Source organism: Lactuca virosa, chromosome 9 (genome assembly GCF_052849685.1).
Source record: "Lactuca virosa cultivar CGN04683 chromosome 9, Lactuca_virosa_CGN04683_v6, whole genome shotgun sequence".
Lineage (NCBI taxonomy): Eukaryota > Viridiplantae > Streptophyta > Magnoliopsida > Asterales > Asteraceae > Lactuca > Lactuca virosa.
This window is the reverse complement of record NC_136434.1, coordinates 180278603-180298220: the sequence shown is the minus strand read 5'-3', so window position 1 is coordinate 180298220 and position 19618 is coordinate 180278603. Positions and strand designations below refer to the sequence as shown.

General features: G+C 35.7%; 1 protein-coding gene across 1 annotated transcript; it reads left to right on the top strand.

Annotated features, from left to right (window-relative positions):
* Positions 1–13771: 13771 nt before the first annotated feature.
* Positions 13772–14788, top strand: LOC145140061 (uncharacterized). The gene has a single exon (XM_079073674.1). The coding sequence runs from the start codon at positions 13772–13774 to the stop codon at positions 14786–14788; it is 1017 nt and encodes a 338-aa protein (XP_078929800.1).
* Positions 14789–19618: the final 4830 nt, after the last annotated feature.

The following is a 19618-nucleotide window of genomic DNA, read 5'->3' as shown; positions in this document are numbered from 1 at the left end:
TCTGAAAAGAAAGAAAGTTTTAGTTAGATTTCAAGATACCTTAATAGAATAACCCAAAGATATAATATCAAGGTTAGGATCCAACTATGAAGATTCACAACTTAGAAATGGGATGCCGAGATCCAAGTGCAAATTTCATAAAGGTAGATGAATGACGATTCACCAATTCCACCATTAGACGAAACAAACGAAGTGAAATTCCTAATTCTTTTGAGATACATTGAAACTATTCAATGGCATGTTTTATTCTCAGATTATGCTCTTCTATTTGTGACTAGGATGCCGAGGATCACAAACAAGATGTGAATAACCATGCAAATGTGCTTGGTAACCTCATTGTCTTTATCATTAACTATTGATGTGCTGGTAAACCACACACGCTCCATCAAAATGACAATTATGAGATACCCATTGCTACTCTTTATTAGTGCCTTTTAGTGTGCTGGTTAACCACACACGCTCCACTAACGACCAATAAAGCATAATGTGCAATTTCATGGATTAGCATACTTTTCACATTTTTCCTAAAGTAACTAGAGTTGGGATTTTTGAAAATAATGTTCTAGTACTTTTAATATCATTATACTTTTAATGAGAAGTAGTTGTCCTATCAAATCCGTTCTGCTAACGACCCTCCACTAATCAAGGAAGCGGTGGGTGAGAGTGGACACCCATTCAACTACCATTTTATAGGCAGTTTCCTTATACCCCCCTTATAGATTAGCTTCGTGAATGAGGCATACTAGCGATTTGACTGACCATGTTCTTATACATATATAATATTAAACTTTTAATTATAATATATATATAAGGTGTGTTTTAAAATATTTTAAAACTTCAAGGGTTTATAAATTTCGAAATTTAAGCTATTAAATTTAAATTTAAATAAACCAATTAACTAGATTTAATATTTATCTTTTAATTAACTATTAATCAAATTATTAAATCTTGTAAGGATTATCTAATTAAATTAATCCATTAATTTAATCCTAATCCTTATCCCTCTAAATTTCGAAAATTAGGGTAAGGATAATTATCCAATTAATCTAATTAAGTAACAATTATCCAAAACAAGAAACCCTAGTTATCCTCTAGCATATTTCGAAATTTACAAGGGAGGAGGCTAGGGTTTTCAAAACCCTAACCCTAATTTCGATTAGGGTTCTTTGGAGGCTAGGGTTTTCGAAAAAAACCTTTGATCCAAAACCCTAGAAATCGAAAATTTGGCCTTTAGGGTTTAATAGCTATAAACCCTAATTTGCAATTCAACAATTGTAGCAATTCAATTTAAAACAATAATGGCTCTGATACCACTGATGGGTTTTAGGTAAAACAAATAAACTAGAAAAACAATTCCTAAGTTCACATGCAACCTACTTTGGATCTATGTTTTAACTATTCAACATACAACTTTGAATTGCAATACAAGAACCCTAGAGGAGAGAGGCTAATTTCGAAATTAACAAACTAGGGTTTAGGGTTTACATACCTTTCAATTGTTATAGCAAACAATTGATATTCCCTTGATCTTGATCTTGATCTTCTTGGAAGCTTTAGCACCACAAGTGTAATGCCTCTAATGGAATCACACCCAAACTAGCAAGAAGGAAAGTAGAAGAGAGAGAGAGGAGAGGGAGTATGCAAAATCTCGGCCTTAGGGTTTCTTCAAAAGAAAGAGTCACCAAAAACATGAACCAGGAGGCTCCTTATATAGCTGAGGGATCTAGGGTTTAAGGGAAACCCTAGTTATCCTTTGCTTAGGGCCTAAGCAAACCCAAAGGCCTTATCCAAGCCCCTATGGACGAAATTATTAGGGTTTCCCCTAAAGATTTCGTCCACCCTCTTCCAAGGGGGTTCTAGAGCCTTCCACTCAACTATTAGATAATTGCAAACTAGTCCCTGCACCTTATAATTATTTCTTTTAACCCCAAAATCAATTCTGATTAATTTCTGGCTAACAATTAATTAAACATAATGATTTCTAATTAATATATTAATCCATTAACATATTAATAAATCATTTATATATATATATATATATATATATATATTAATTTATTAATCTTATAAATTAATATCTCTCCTTTCATAATTTCCTTGTCCAGTTGCTAGGTTGAGGGCAACCCAAAAGGACTGTGCTGCTATCAATTCAAGTACATACCAATTATAGTTAAGGGCTTAGACACCTAATCCAACAGGAACGTCGTTACCAATGAGTAATATGTCATCGACATATAACACCAGAAAAGTTACTATACTCCCACTAGCCTTGATATACACACAAAACTCATCTTCACTTCTAGAGAAACCAAACTCTTTGACTTTCTCATGGAAGCAAAGATTCCAACTGCGAGATGCTTGTTTCAATCCATAAATGGATTTCTCAAGCTTGCACACTCTATTGGGAAACTTTGCATCAACAAAACCCTCTGGCTGACTCATGTAAACATCTTCAGCCAACTTCCCATTAAGGAAAGCAGTTTTGACATCCATCTGCCAGATTTCATAATCATGAAAGGCAGCTATGGCGAGCAATATCCTAATAGATTTAATCTTAGCCACTGGCGAAAAAGTCTCATCATAGTCAACCCCTGGGGTTTGAGTAAAACCTTTTGCAACCAGTCGAGCCTTGAATGTATGCACATTCCCATCCATGTCTGTCTTCTTCTTGAAGATCCATTTGCACCCAACTGTCTTGCGACCTGGTGCACTATCAACCAAATTCCAAACTTGGTTGTCATACATGACTTAATCTCGCTGTCCATTGCCTCTTTCCACTTGGAAGCCTCTGGGCCTGCCATTGCTTCCTTATAAGTGACTGGTTCATCTAAGTTTACCAGTGTTCTGTCACTTATGAATGTGTCACCATCTGAAGTAATATGAAAACCATACAACTCAGGTGGCACACTCACCCTAGTGGATCTTCTAAGAGGTAATGAGTTATCAATTGGTTCAACAGGAACTGTTTCCTCTGGTTGAGTGCTAGTGTCATCTAAGGTTCCTTCATTCGCTGAATCTTGAATTTCTTCAAGGTCAATAGTGCTCCCACTGTCCACTTTGAATATGAGCTCTCTTTCAAGAAAGACTCCTCTTCGTGCTACAAAGACCACGTTTTCACTAGGCCTGTAGAACAAATATCCAAAAGACTGCTTTGGGTAACCAATGAAAACACATTTCTCACTTCTAGCTGCTAGCTTGTCGTGAGTCTCTCGTCTTACGAAATCTTCACAACCCCAGACTTTAATGTGTGCTAACAAGGGAACTTTCCCTGTCCACATTTCGTGAGGTGTTTTGGCAACCTTCTTTGTAGGGACAAGATTGAGGATGTGGGCGGCTGTCTCTAAGGCATACCCCCAGAAGTGAATAGGAAGCGAAGCCCGACTCATCATAGAACGAACCATGTCTAACAAGGTTCGATTACGCCTCTCAGTTACACCATTTAACTGTGGTGTCCTAGGAGGAGTCAATTGTGAGACTATCCCACATTCTTTCAGATAGTCGTTAAACTCGATACTAAGATACTCCCCGCCTCTATCGGATCTAAGTATCTTTATCTTTCTGCCCAATTGATTTTCGACTTCATGCTTAAACTCTTTGAACTTTTCAAAAGTTTCTGACTTATGCTTGATCAAGTAGATATATCCATATCTGCTATAATCGTCAGTGAAAGTCACATAGAATCGATTAGCATCTCTTGTAGTTGATCTGAAGGGCCCACACACATCTGTGTGTATGAGATCCAACAGACCTTCACCTCTTTCACAAGACCCTGTGAATGGTGATTTTGTTATCTTTCCCAAAAGACAAGATTCACACATATCATCTGACTTTAGGTCAAATGATTCCAACACTCCATCCTTTTGGAGTTGGGCTATGCGTTTCTTGTTAATGTGTCCAAGACGACAATGCCACAAGCATGCCTTGTCTACACTATTAGACAAGTCAATATTAAGTACACTATTTCCTAGGCTATCAACACAAGTCACTGTTTCATACACACCATTACAAGGCAAAGCTTCAAACATAAAAACACCATTCTTATAAACAGAAATTGAACCATTCAAATCATTAAAAGAATATGTAAAACCTTGTCTGAACAATGCATGAAATGAAATAATGTTTCTCGTCATCTCAGACGAATAGCAACAATTTATTAAATCTAATCTAACATCATTACTAAGCAGAAGCTGATAAACTCCGATCTTGGTTACTGGTGAAGACTTTCTGTTTCCCATGATCAGGTTTATCCTTCCTCGCTCTATCTCCTCACTTTCCTTTAGACCCTGCAAATCAGAACAGATATGAAAACCACATCCTGTATCAAGGACCCATGACCGAGAAGATAATGAGTTATTAGCAGAAATAGTGTAAATACCTGCCGAAGATGGCTTCACTTTGCCATCCTTGATATCTTGCAGATATTGTGGGCAAGATCTCTTCCAATGCGCCTTTTGGTTGCAGTAAAAGCAAACTGCCTCTTTTGGATCAGAAACATGGGGAGTGGAACCATTGGGCTTAGCCTTTGGGCCATTACTAGATGACCCAGCTTGAGCCTTGCTCTTCCAGTTTTGCTTGGGAGGACCTTTCCTCTTTTTCCCCTTTCCCTGTCCAATAGCCAAAACAGGGGCACTCGTAGGTGTGGAGGGTATACTTTTACCCTTCATCCCTGCCTCAGCTGTCTGCAACAAGTTGTGCAATTGGGCCAAGGTCTGCTCAGTATTGTTCAAATGGTAAGTTAGAATAAACTGACCATAACATTCAGGAAGTGAGTTCAAGACCATGTCAATGGCCAATTCCTCATCAAAGTGAATATTGAGCTTGACCAAACGCTCTATGTAGCGTTGCATTCTTTGCACATGTGACACTACCGACTCCCCATCCTTCATCTTGCAAGCCATGAGTGACTTGACTACTTCGAACTTTTCTTGACGAGCTCGCTTATGGTACTTTTCCATAAGGTCCTTGTTCATCTCGAAAGGCCAGTAGTCCTCATAGTACCTCTGCAGTTCTGGGGACATAGTTGCCACCATAATGCATGCCACTTTGGTAGCATCATCGTAATGTTTCTTGTAGGCAGCAAGATCTTCAGGAGTAGCTTCATTCTCATCAAGCTCTTTGAGCTCCTTTTCAAGAACATATTCTTTGTTCTCGAAACGAAGAGCCATCTTGATGTTGCGCATCCAATCGTTATAGTTTGAGCCATCCATAACGACTTTGGAGCAAATATTGAGCAAAGAGAAGTTTTGGTTGGAGGAGGACGAAGCAGAAGTGTTTCCAGGAGTAGACATCTGAAAAGAAAGAAAGTTTTAGTTAGATTTCAAGATACCTTAATAAAATAACCCAAAGATATAATATCAAGGTTAGGATCCAACTATGAAGATTCACAACTCAGAAATGGGATGCCGAGATCCAAGTGCAAATTTCATAAAGGTAGGTGAATGACGATTCACCAATTCCACCATTAGACGAAACAAACGAAGTGAAATTCCTAATTCTTTTGAGATACATTGAAACTATTCAATGGCATGTTTTAATCTCAGATTATGCTCTTCTATTTGTGACTGGGATGCCGAGGATCACAAACAAGATGTGAATAACCATGCAAATGTGCTTGGTAACCTCATTGTCTTTATCATTAACTATTGATGTGCTGGTAAACCACACACGCTCCATCAAAATGACAATTATGAGATACCCATTACTACTCTTTATTAGTGCCTTTTAGTGTGCTGGTTAACCACACACGCTCCACTAACGACCAATAAAGCATAATGTGCAATTTCATGGATTAGCATACTTTTCACATTTTTCCTAAAGTAACTAGAGTTGGGATTTTTGAAAATAATGTTCTAGTACTTTTAATATCATTATACTTTTAATGAGAAGTAGTTGTCCTATCAAATCCGTTCTGCTAACGACCCTCCACTAATCAAGGAAGCGGTGGGTGAGAGTGGACACCCATTCAACTACCATTTTATAGGCAGTTTCCTTATACCCCCCTTATAGATTAGCTTCGTGAATGAGGCATACTAGCGATTTGACTGACCATATTCTTATACATATAATATTAAACCTTTAATTATAATATATATAAGGTGTGTTTTAAAACCTTTTAAAACTTCAAGGGTTTATATAAATTTCGAAATTTAAGCTATTAAATTTAAATTTAAATAAACCAATTAACTAGATTTAATATTTATCTTTTAATTAACTATTAATAAAATTATTAAATCTTGTAAGGATTATCTAATTAAATTAATCAATTAATTTAATCCTAATCCTTATCCCTCTAATTTCGAAAAATAGGGTAAGGATAATTATCCAATTAATCTAATTAAGTAACAATTATCCAAAAACAAGAAACCCTAGTTATCTTCTTAGCATATTTCGAAATTCATAAGGGAGGAGGCTAGGGTTTTCAAAACCCTAACCCTAATTTCGATTAGGGTTCTTTGGAGGCTAGGGTTTTCGAAAAAACCCTTTGATCCAAAACCCTAGAAATCAAAAGATTGGCCTTTAAGGTTTAATAGCTATAAACCCTAATTTGCAATTCAACAATTGTAGCAATTCAATTTAAAACAACAATGGCTCTGATACCACTGATGGGTTTAAGGTAAAACAAATAAACTAGAAACAATTCCTAAGTTCACATGCAACCTACTTTGGATCTATGTTTTAACTATTGAACATACAACTTTGAATTGCAAAACAAGAACCCTAGAGGAGAGAGGCTAATTTTGAAATTAACAAACTAGGGTTTAGGGTTTACATACCTTTCAATTGTTATAGCAAACAATTGATATTCCCTTGATCTTGATCTTGATCTTCTTGGAAGCTTTAGCACCACAAGTGTAATGCCTCTAATGGAATCACACCCAAACTAGCAAGAAGGAAAGTAGAAGAGAGAGGGGAGAGGGAGTATGCAAAATCTCGGCCTTAGGGTTTCTTCAAAAGAAAGAGTCACCAAAAACATGAACCAGGAGGCTCCTTATATAGCTGAGGGATCTAGGGTTTAAGGGAAACCCTAGTTATCCTTTGCTTAGGGCCTAAGCAAACCCAAGGGCCTTATCCAAGCCCCTATGGACGAAATTATTAGGGTTTCCCCTAAAGATTTCGTCCACCCTCTTCCAAGGGGGTTCTAGAGCCTTCCACTCAACTATTAGATAATTGCAAACTAGTCCCTGCACCTTATAATTAATTCTTTTAACCCCAAAATCAATTCTGATTAATTTCTGGCTAACAATTAATTAAACATAATGATTTCTAATTAATATATTAATCCATTAACATATTAATAAATCATTTATATATATATTAATTTATTAATCTTATAAATTAATATCTCTCCTTTCATAATTTCCTTGTCCAGTTGCTAGGTTGAGGGCAACCCAAAAGGACTGTGCTGCTATCAATTCAAGTACATACCAATTATAGTTATGGGCTTAGACACCTAATCCAACAGTTTAGGGCTTGAGTGACCTTGAACTTGTGGGTTAGGGAGAATAATTGGAGGAGGTGGAGGAAGAGAAGTATGACTTCCATGAGCCAAACTCGGGAAGTCATATTCATTAGGAAAGCTTGGTTTGGGAAGATCATTGTTGTCTAAACCAGACATCAACAATGAGAGAAATTCACGTAAAGTTGATTTAAGTCCTTTATATAACACCCAATATGATATATTAAGGCTAGGACCCAACAAACTATTTTATAACTTGGATGAGGGATGCCGTAATCCAAGCTATAAAATATTTGAAGGTAGGTGAATGACGATTCACCAATTTCCACCAAGATAAACGAAATGTATTATTAGGTTTTAATTGGTTTTGAAACTCCTAGATTCTTTTGAGATTCATTGAACTTTTCAATGGTATGTTTCAATCTCGAGTGTGCCCTTCAGGTTTTGTGACTGGGATGCCGAGGATCACAAAACAAGGTGTGAAGTAACCATGCAAATATACTTGGTACCCTTAATATTTACCCCTCAATCGATGTGCCAGTTAACCACACACGCTCCAACGATACTATGATAAACATTAATTTACCCTTTGCCTACCTTGTTAAGTCCAGGTTAGTGTGCCGGTTAACCACACACGCTCCACTAACAGCTTAAAAAAAGTGCAAAGTGTAATTTCATGGATTAGCACCTTATTCACATTTTCCTAAGTAACTAAGATTGGGAATTTATAAGTGTTTAGTTACTTAGTATTTATCATTATACTTATAATGAAGGGAGAATTATAATCCTTGTTCTACCTGTTCGGCTAACGACCCTCCACCGGTCAAGGAAGCGGTGAGTGAGAGTGGACACCCATTAAACTGCCATTTTATAGGCAGTAACCTTATACCCCCCTTATAGACCGACTTCGTGAATGAGGCCTACTAATGGTAAGACGACTTGCTCTTATACATATAATATATTAAACTTTTAATATTATAATAGTATAAAGGTGTATTTTAGACATTTAAAATACTTGGTGGTTTAATCTATTAATTAAACTAGACTTTTAATTTAATTAAACTCAAACCATATATTTATGGATTAATAATACTCTTTTAATTAATTAATTAACTATTAATAAAGTCCATAAGAGTTAATTTGAACTATTCAACAAAACATCATAATTCCAATTATTAAACTCAAAATTAAAACCATTTAATTAATTGTTTAAGTTATGAACCCAAGAGTTTTAGAATTCAATTCTTTTTTTCATAAAAAACTTTTCTCAAATTCCAAAACTTGAGGGCAAGTTTTGTAATTCTTGAAAACCTTTGAATTCCATAACTTATGGAATTAATGGTGTTTTATGATGAAACTTTCCATGTTCCATAACTTAAGAACAAGTTATGAAATTCTTTAAAACATTAACACCAAATTTTGTAACTCCATAAAAACTTTGAATCAAATTTTTTTTTTAAAAAAAACTTTCATATCCATAACTTATGGAAGTTTCAAAAACCCTTAAGATCACAACTTTAAAAAAAACTTTTGAGCTCCAAAATTTTATGACAAAATATGTAACTCCTTAAAACATTTAGATCAAACTTTTAAAACTAATAAAATAATCATATCATTTTATCTTTTACTAAATTTGACCAAATTCAACTCATATAGCAAATGATTCAAATTTTACAAATAATTAGTTTTTCACAAAACAAGTAATTATCTTAAAATTTGACAAACTTCATGTTTTTTTTCCTTTTTTTTTTCAACTTGAAAATAAAACATTTGCATAAATATAACAGAAAACAACCCATGGCTCTGATACCACTGTTGGGTTTTGAGCATTCTAACACTCCTAAGTGTACATGCAACCCTAAATACCTTGGATCTATGTTTTCTCTATTATACATGCAAATATGAATATTCCAAGGTATTACCCTATCTAGCATACAATCCTTGATACTTGGGTAATATAACAAGTTAGAATACATAACTTTTAATGAAGCTTGAAATCTTGAACTTTAAGAGCTTAGCCCCAATAGTGTGGAAGCCTCAAGTGGAATCACAAATCACCAAAACACCTTGGAAGACTTTAGAGAATATGGATACTTGGCTCACACTTATGAAATCGGTTATTGCCCTCTTTAGTGTATCCACACTAGCCACTAGCCTAATTTCATGAACCATAAGACCCTTTATACAGTGTGGAGGATTAGGGTTAAACCCTAATACCCATGACCTTTCATTTCCTAGGATCCATGGGTTAAAGCTCCATGGACTATCCATGAGGACTTAGCCCAACCTAAATGAACTTGGCCCACTACACATATATATCTAAGAGTCCATATTTAATTAGTTCCTTTTGATCACTTAATTAATTATAAATTAATTCTTGATCAATACTAATTAAATAATATGATTATATATTAATATATTATAACTTATAATATATTAATATAAATCATAAGCATGCTATTCTCAAAGGATTATCCATATAAATTGTTTCGGTGAAGTGCAACCCAAATGGACCATGCCGGGTCGGGTCAAGTACATACCAAATATAGTTATGGACTTAGACATTAATCCAACATAGATAAAGTCTTATCAAAGCATCTCGTATCAGAAATCTGAACTTTGGTAATGAAAGTCAATAAGTATTGATTTCTAGAAGTCCAATTGATTTCTGGGTACATGTCAAAGCTAGTGGGAGCATAAATGTTATGCTAGTAAATTAATGATTATTATGCTAGTGGGAGCATAATCAATTATGGTGAATGTTGCAAGTTAGCAATGTTAATTATAGAAAACAAATGTTTCAATTCGCAAAGTTGCAGGGTTTGAAAATTTGTTTTGCTATAATTAAGGGAGAGGAAATTATACTTCATTCCAATCCTAAAAGCTTAAATTGAGATTTTAATCAAATTTAGTCAAGTATATATATGAATGTTATGTTGGAATGGATCAACATAAGGAAATTCTGTATATTGAAATATTATTTGCGTTCTAAAATTCGATTATGATTACGACATCCCTTTTCATAATTAGAATCATGAGATCATGGCTAATAGGAAAAATTATAGCAAAAGATTGGTCTAGGATCATGTTGCATATGCTATAATATTTCTATGTGTTCTGAATTTTCCAAATGCCTAGGACATTAAGAGGGAAAAAGGACCAGAACTGTATATGACTAAAATGATTAAGCAATTGTTACTCATGGACAGTTGGAAGTATAGTGTAAATTTTGGAAGGACCATATTGACATATTCTGAAAAGAGGCAACTCTTGTTCAGAAGTGATAGTGAAAATGGGAATATGGAAATGTTTCCGTATGTGGAGGTTATTCATTAAATCTGTGTAAGATTAGAAAACTTAATGAAAGAAGGATGTTCAAAGGAATGTACTTTGAATGTGAGACTTCGTTTCCATGGAATTGTTCTCCATTGGAATACTTTGTAATGTCTGTTGCCAAGTCTTTGTGACTTTTGTGCATAGTCATTACAAGAGGATCAATGCATATAAGTTTAGAATCTAACAGATTTCAGTAAATGGAAAAGAATCTTGTATTCTTACATTTATCATAAGGATTTGGAATTGTGAAATGAGCATCATTGAAATGTTTTCAAGTGATCTATTCCACAAACAAAGGGCCGTAGGTAAACATAGTGTGCATGCTTGTAGCATGGGACAACCATTGTTTTAATTCAAGTATTAAGTTGATTATTCGAAACATTATACAATGAATAATGAGTAATCAATATGACTCAAAAGTTTTGGGGCCATATAGGATTAGTATTATTCTTATGTTTCACTTTGCATGTTTTGACTTCCTGAATAACTAGGTTTTTCAGACCATCCACAGTCGATCATACTTTGGAAGTAGGTATTGAGGCAAGACTGTCATGAATGGGTCTATAGTATGTCTACATGTTTTAGACAAAGTTTCAGTATTCATGAGTGCTCCTGGAATGAGATTCGAGTATTGGATTAAACCCACGCTCATTTGAATCACTTCATGGATTTTATCACGAGTGATCATGAGACGATAATATCTTATATTCTTCAAACGGAGATATATGAGTTGCAGTCTACAAGTCGGTTGCACATTGATAATGTGAAAATGCACTAGTAACTTGGTGTTATAAAACACATTGTTGTGTGTGATTTGATAAGTAAATAGAGCAAGCATATGAGTCGATGTTTATCCATTCCTTTTACCCTTAGATGAATAAAAGCGATATCTGTGGGCCCTCGATGATTTAGTGATGACACCTGTTAGATGTCATTTTATGCATCTTTTAGGGTAGTTTTCATTATTGTTTAGTATCATATTTTGTACATTTGCATGTCATTTATTTAAATAATGTTCAGCTAATGTCTTTCGTTAGAATTCACGTATTGCTCATGTTTTTATGTCAATTTCAGATAGTTTAAGTGGAGCAGTGCTTTGGGAGCAGTTGGATGTGCGTTTGGAGCTTAAAATGGAGCTTGGGACTTATGGAGTATGTTGAGGAATGCTTGCAAGATGCTTTGGTCAAGAAACATTCGATCGAATTGATCACACGAAGAAAGAATCTACAATCTAAAATTAAAGGATGTTGCTGGCAGCTTTAACCCCCTGTCAGTATTTTGACCATATCTCGAGAACCGTAACTCCGATTGACACGATTCAAAATGATCTGAAAAGTAGACGAAATTTATGACGTCTTAGGCACAACCTGCGATCGCAGGTTGCCTTCATAAGATCGCATGGGGCCCTTTTGAGATCGCAGGTTAGGTCGCAAGTTGTCTTCGAGGTTCTTTTGTGCCAAAAATTCATCCGGAAGTGAAAAATGAAAACCTGCGATCACAGGTTGGCCAAAAAGTTCCAGAATAGCATCCTACTTCATTTGAAAGGCACGAGACGCAATTACTTCAAAACCTGCGATCGCAGGTATGCCCTTTGCGATCGCAGGTACGTCGTTTTCATAGCTAGACGTATAAATACAGCCTCATAACCTTCCAGTAAGAAAAAGTTGACGATTCCAGAGGTGGCAGACGACGAAAATACGATTTTGGAGGCGTTTCTTCGCCGATTTTAGCGATTTCTGAAGATCTGAAGACTGTGGATCATCTCCTACGTTTAGATTAGTAAGATTTAGTAGTTTAATGTTTCTTTTTATTGTTTTAGATCAGATTTTAGCCATGTCTGGCTAAACCCTAGTTTTCAGTTCTGCAAAGATAAGTACTTTTCATGTGATTGATCATTAGATCTGGTTTTTGTTTTGTGTTTCTATCTAGATTCTTCAGTTTTGAGCTTAATGAATGTTTGATTTGAATTCTTGTTAGTCTGATCACCTAGCTAGGGTTTTATCATTCCAGTTAATCAGTTAATAGAATCTGTAATTGTTCTAATTAATTGGTAATAAGTAACAAGTAATAAATCAGTTCCGTGTTTGGGATTTGACTTTATTATAAACTTGAAAAATCATATCTTTACGCTTCCGAGCTTGTGAGAAGTATTGTGTATTGATGGGAATTTACAAAGAACTTAATGCAACTTTTCTTATCTTAATTAAGAGCTTGTTTGATTAGACAGTAAAAAGTTAGGGTTAATTAAAGAGATTGTTTTGGTTAACTAAATAAAGTAAAAGAGAAATTACTATAGCTTGTTAGTTTTTCTCAGTACCAGCTTAGATAGAACGCATCTCAAATAACCAGGTCAATGTTGATTGCATGATTAGGAAAGTCACAGCAGAGCTGAAACAATTTTTATTATTGATTTTCGTTTACTTTATTATCACTGCATTTCTAGTTATTAGTTTTAATCAAAAACCCCCCTTTTATCTTCTATTTCTTGACTAGATGTGCCTGATGCGAAAAGGCATTGACCATTAGGCCGTGTCCCTGAGGATTCGACCCTGCTTCCCTGTGCTATATTTTTCGTGTAACCAGCAGTGATAAATTTATTTGTTTAATACGTGCACGACAGCGTGTTAACAAATTTGGCGCCGTTGCCGGGGACACGGTGCTTTCTAATTGTTTTATGCCAAGAATTTTTCGTTCAGGTACACCTTTAATTTTTGATCCAGAAATCGAGCGAACTGCAAGGAGACTAAAAAAAAGGCAGCAAGAAAGAAACAATCAATTGGTCTTTTTAGTTCATCATCCTCCCTACCTCCAGAAACCTCCACACCACAAGGCACTCCCTTGTGGAACGAATCAGATCCGTTTTTTCCAAAAGTACCCCCGTCTTCTCCTCAAAGCAACCCATATCAAACTTACTCCCCACCCTCTTCCGTAAAATCTGAAACCACAGATTCTTTAGAAACCGAATCTGAAGACTTAACCATGAGTGGAGACGAAGCAGAAAAGACCCTTAGAGAGTGGACCACTCAAGAGGTCAATCAGCAGCCCCTCTGTATCACTTTTCCGGAAGCCCAAAATTTTGAACTTAAATCTGGTCTGATTCATCTTCTTCCCACATTCCGCGGTCTAGAAAACGAAGACCCACATAAATTCCTGAAGGAATTTCATGTGGTTTGTTCTGGAATGAAGCCTCATGCAGTTACTGAAGACCAGATCAAACTAAGGGCATTCCCCTTTTCGCTTCAAGATTCTGCAAGAGAATGGTTGTATGAACTCCCATCTAGTTCCATCACCACTTGGACAGAACTCGCAAAGCTGTTTTTAGAGAAATACTTTCCAGAAACGCGAGTCTCCAGTCTCAGAAGAGAAATCCTTAGGATCAAACAAGGAAAAAGAGAAGCTTTACATACTTACTGGGAAAGATTCAAGAAGCTTCTGGTACGGTGCCCACAACATGGGATCAGTGATTATCAACTCTACAATTGTTTTTGTGAAGGCCTGACACCCATGGAGAGGCGCCTGATAAATGCTTCCAGTGGTGGTTCCTTGGGTGACATGACCCCATCTGAAATTAGAGAGCTAATCGAAAAGCTGGCGATCGAGTCTAAACATTCCGGGAATGAAGACGAGTGGTATCCAGATCAGCCAAGAGGGGTCAAGGAAGTCAGCAATGGTCATCTGGAAGCTCAGATATCTGAATTGACAAAACCTGTTCTGCTCTTGACTAAAGAAAAAGCAGCTGCAAAGAAACAATGTGGGATTTGCTTGAAGACTGATCACCCTACATATATGTGCCCAATATTGCAAGAGGATACAATTGCAGTCAAAGCTGTCGTGGGCTACCAACAAAATTTTCAGAATAAATATCAGCAGAAACACACAATTTCAGTCTCCACCCGGATTTCAGCAGCCGGATTTTCAGCAAAATTTTCAGAATTAGCAGAATTTCCAACACCAGAATTTTCAGCAGCCTTCGCAGCAACATTCTGGCAGCTCTAGTATGGCTTTGGAAGATATTGTTAAAAGTCTGGCCACCAGTACTCATGCGTTCCAAAACGAAACCAGAGCCAGTATCAAAAATCTGGAGCAACAGGTGTCTCAACTTGCCACTTCTGTGGGTCGTCTGGAGTCTCAAGGAAAGTTACCAGGGCATACTGAAAACAATCCAAAGCATAATGTGAGTGCTATTTTCTTGAGAAGCGGGAAAACATATGAAGGCCCAAGCTCATCTGAACCAGAAAACAAAGATGAAGAAGAGTTTGAAGAGGTTCTGATAGAAGAAAGAGATGTGAAGGGATAGAAAAAGAAGCTGAAGTTGAAGAGTTTGAAGAGGTGTTGGTTGAAGAAGAATCTAAAAAGCTGGAAGAAAAAGAAACTCCAACACTACCCAAGCCAATTCTGAAAGAATACAAGCCACTACCACCCTTCCCATCGCGACTGAGGAGCACGAAACGCGAAAGAGATGCTGAGGACATTATGGAGATTTTTCGCAAAGTAGAGGTAAACATCCCGTTACTTGATGTTATAAAACACATTCCTCGTTATGCTAAGTTTTTAAAAGAATTATGTGTTACAAAGAAAAAACTGAAATCTAATGAAACAATTAAAGCTGGTGAAAATATATCCTCTATTTTACAAAAAAGGTTTACGTCCAAAGTACAAGGATCCGGGGATTTTTTCAGTTCCTTGTAAATTTGGGAACCTTGATTTTCCAAAAGCCATGCTTGATTTAGGAGCTTCAGTCAATGTCCTTCCCTATTCTGTTTTTGAAAAATTAAAAATGGGAACTTTACAAAAGACCGGGACAATTATCCAATTGGCTGACCACTCGACAGTACACCCAAAAGGTGTACTGGAGGATGTTCTTATCCAAGTGGATAATCTGATTTTTCCTGCTGATTTTTATATATTAGACATGGGAAACTTGGACACTTCTGATGCAAACTCTATTATTTTGGGAAGACCTTTTATGAAAACTGCAAAAACAAAAATTGATGTTTTGGTGGTACACTTTCAATGGAGTTTGATGAGGAAGTTGTGAACTTTAAAATTAATAATGATGGCTTTCCTTCTGAAAATATTTATGTCAATTATATGGGTACCAGCAGTCCTTTGTCTGAGGGCTGCTGTGAGTTTTCTAATGTCTCTGTGCAAGAAAATTTTTTAGACAGGAATTCATCTGATAATATATCCAAGGAGCTGGCAGAAGATAAGCTTGGGGAGATGGAAGAGGTTGAGCTGAAATCTGCTACGGAAGAAGAATCAGATAAAAATATGAAAAGAAAAAAACTTTTGGAAAACAAAGGAGGGAACTTGGCTATTGAAAAGGAATGCGTAGAAGCTGATAAATCTGAAAAGAAGTTATCTGAAGGGGCTGAGATGGAGTTGAAAAGAAACAAACTTTTGGAAGGAGAAAAGGAAAAAGTGATGGTTTCTGTTAAGGTGAATTCTGGTATGAATCTGAAACGAAAAGAATTTGAAGAGAAGATTTATGGGAAGAATAAGAAGATCAGAAAGAGAAAGAAATCAAACCATCTGGAAGACAATGTAGAATCTTTCAAGTCTGTTGAACAAGTTCCATATCCACCCATCTTTCCATATTTGAAGGGATCTGGAGTGACAAGAAAAAGAGTTGAGCTTCAAGGAAGTCCCAACCACACCATTTAATAATCTGGTTGGGCAAAGTCGAGCCAACGGCTTTAAAAAAGGGCGGATTTCTGGGAGGCAACCCGATGAGTAGCTTTTACTTTTTATGCTTTCAATAAAGAGATGGTCGTAGTTTCAAGCAAGCTTGGGGAAATCAGAGGATCGACAGAGTTGCTGAAATTCAGATTTTTCGCCACATCTTCGTCAAAATCATATTTCTGCAATCTATCAGGTACATTCATTCCTAGCTGCATATTTTTGCTTTTATATTCTTTATTGAGCTGTTCATTCCTCTTTGAGCATTGAGGACAATGCATCAGTTTAAGCTTGGGGAGGGGGTTAGTGTAAAAATTTTGCATTTTTTGTTTAAAATTTTAATTTTTTCAGTTTCTTTTAGTCAAATTTTACATTTTTTTATGTTTGTGTTTTATTTTCTTCATTGCATTTGCATATAAAAAATTTAAAAAAACCAAAAATATTTTTATTTCTATTTATTTTTTTATTTTCTGCATATAAAAAATCAAATTAAAAATTTACATGAGATGAGGATATCTTTTTACATTCGATAGCTCTGTTAAGATGAAGTGTGATAGTTACCGAAAATAACGGTCTCATTACAATCAATTTTAAGAATTATATTTTCAAGTGCTTTAAATGTTTTCAATATGAACCAACATAAGAGTCAGATAATTTTTACAATGGAAGTGTGGGATGGAAAAACGAACAGTGTTTTGAAAATAATTTCCTTAGATGCCTTAAAAAGAACCTAGATTAGATAACCCTTATCATTCCTTGAAGTACTGAACCCTATAGTTTCTGCGCCTTTTGAGGTTAGGAGGGAACTCTTGTTATACCCACAAAATAGTCAACATTTTTGAAGTATTGAAGATATGGTGGGCCTCAAAGTAAAATCCGCGCCCGATCTATATATATATATATATATATATATATATATATATATATATATATATATATATATATATATATATATATATATATATATATATATATATATATATATATATGTTAGAAATGGTATATCAAGCAACTTGAAGAAATCTGCAATTCGAAGTCAAATCCAAGTCAAGTTCAAGTCGAAATCAAGAAGCAAGCAAGTTAAATTTGAAGAGTTGATCAAGACGAAGAATATGTGTGGTATAATGAGATTGATCCCTCGATAGTGGAATCATAGAGGTAAGCTTCGATTTTCTGTCCATAATGGAGCTTACCGCCTTTACTGGACAAGTTCAGAAAAAAAGGAGGGATTGGTCAAGCTAAGTTTTTATAAACGAATTTTCGTGAAATTATTTTTAAAAATACATTGTTTTCATAAATTTAATTCGACATAAATTGATTTGCTCAAGCTTGGTTTAACTTATTAAATATAATTATGAATTGTTAATGTAAAGTATTGAGACTGTTGTCTAGGTAGTGATTTCATTGGAGCTTCCTCGTTGTGAAATCTGATCATGTGAACAAAAAAAGAGTGAAGTGTTTTGATAAAGTTTAAATTTTTAGTTTCCTTAATCTTGTTTTAATTTTAATTCTAAGTTTCTTTTTAGGTTATCTACATCTTTCCATTTGTTTATAATGTTTTATATTTTTCTTACTTGAGGACAAGTAAGGTTTAAGCTTGGGGAGATTTGTTAGATGTCATTTTATGCATCTTTTAGGTTAGTTTTCATTATTATTTAGAATCATATTTTGTACATTTGCATGTCATTTATTTAAATAATGTTCAGCTCATGTCTTTCGTTAGAATTCCCGTACTGCTCATGTTTTTATGTCAATTTCAGATAGTTTGAGTGGAGCAGTGCTTTGGGAGCAGTTGGATGTGCGTTTGGAGCTTAAAATGGAGCTTGGGACTTATGGAGTATGTTGAGGAATGCTTGCAAGATTCTTTGGTCAAGAAACATTCGATCGAATTGAGCACACGAAGAAAGAATCTACAATCTAAAGTTAAAGGATGTTGCTGGCAGCTTTGACCCACTTTCAGTATTTTGACCATATCTCGAGAACCGTAACTCCGATTGACGCGATTCAAAATGATCTGAAAAGTAGAGGAAATTTTGGACGTCTTAGGCACAACCTGCGATCGCAGGTTGCCTTCATAAGATCGCATGGGGCCCTTTTGCGATCGTAGGTTAAGTCGCAAGTTGTCTTCGAGGTTCTTTTGTGCCAAAAATTCATCCGGAAGTGAAAAATGAAAACCTGCGATCGCAGGTTGTGTACATGCGATCGCAGGTTGGCCAAAAAGTTCCAGAAAAGCATCCTACTTCATTAAAAAGGCACGAGACGCGTTTACTTCAAAACCTGCGATCGCAGGTACGTCGTTTTGACAGCTAGACGTATAAATACAGCCTCATAACCTTCCAGTAAGAAAAAGTTGGCGATTCCAGAGGTGGCAGACGACGAAAATACGATTTTGGAGGCGTTTCTTCGCCGATTTTAGCGATTTTTGAAGATCTGAAGACTGTGGATCATCTCCTACGTTTAGATTAGTAAGATTTAGTAGTTTAATGTTTCTTTTTATTGTTTTAGATCAGATTTTAGCCATGTCTGGCTAAACCCTAGTTTTCAGTTCTGCAAAGATAAGTACTTTTCATGTGATTGATCATTAGATCTGGTTTTTGTTTTGTGTTTCTATCTAGATTCTTCAGTTTTGAGCTTAATGAATGTTTGATTTGAATTCTTGTTAGTCTGATCACCTAGGTAGGGTTTTATCATTCCAGTTAATCAGTTAATAGAATCCAAGGCATTTAGGGTTGTATGTGCACCATAGGATGTTGTTGTATACTAAAACCCATCAGGTTCAATGTAGGTGGCTGCACGATTATGAAGAAACTGACCATAACCAATGCTGTCAAATAGTTCTTGAACTCCCTCTAGCACTCCGAGAGTTTCAAAAGACTCTCTATGGAGGAACTTTGTTGATTTGACTTTGCGCTTGTTGGAAACGAGAAATTCATATGTTTTGCGGTCTTCACGATTTAACAAACGAAATGGGGGGTCATTGGATTTGCTTTTCGACCCACCCTTAGATGAACTAGGTCCGGTTTTGGCATGCTTATACATTGTGGCACGGGACAAAATTTTGACAACAATAATTTGCAAATCACACTAAAGACCACGAGGATGGCAGCACAACTCCAACAACAAATGGGTATTTAAGATGTAAAAAAT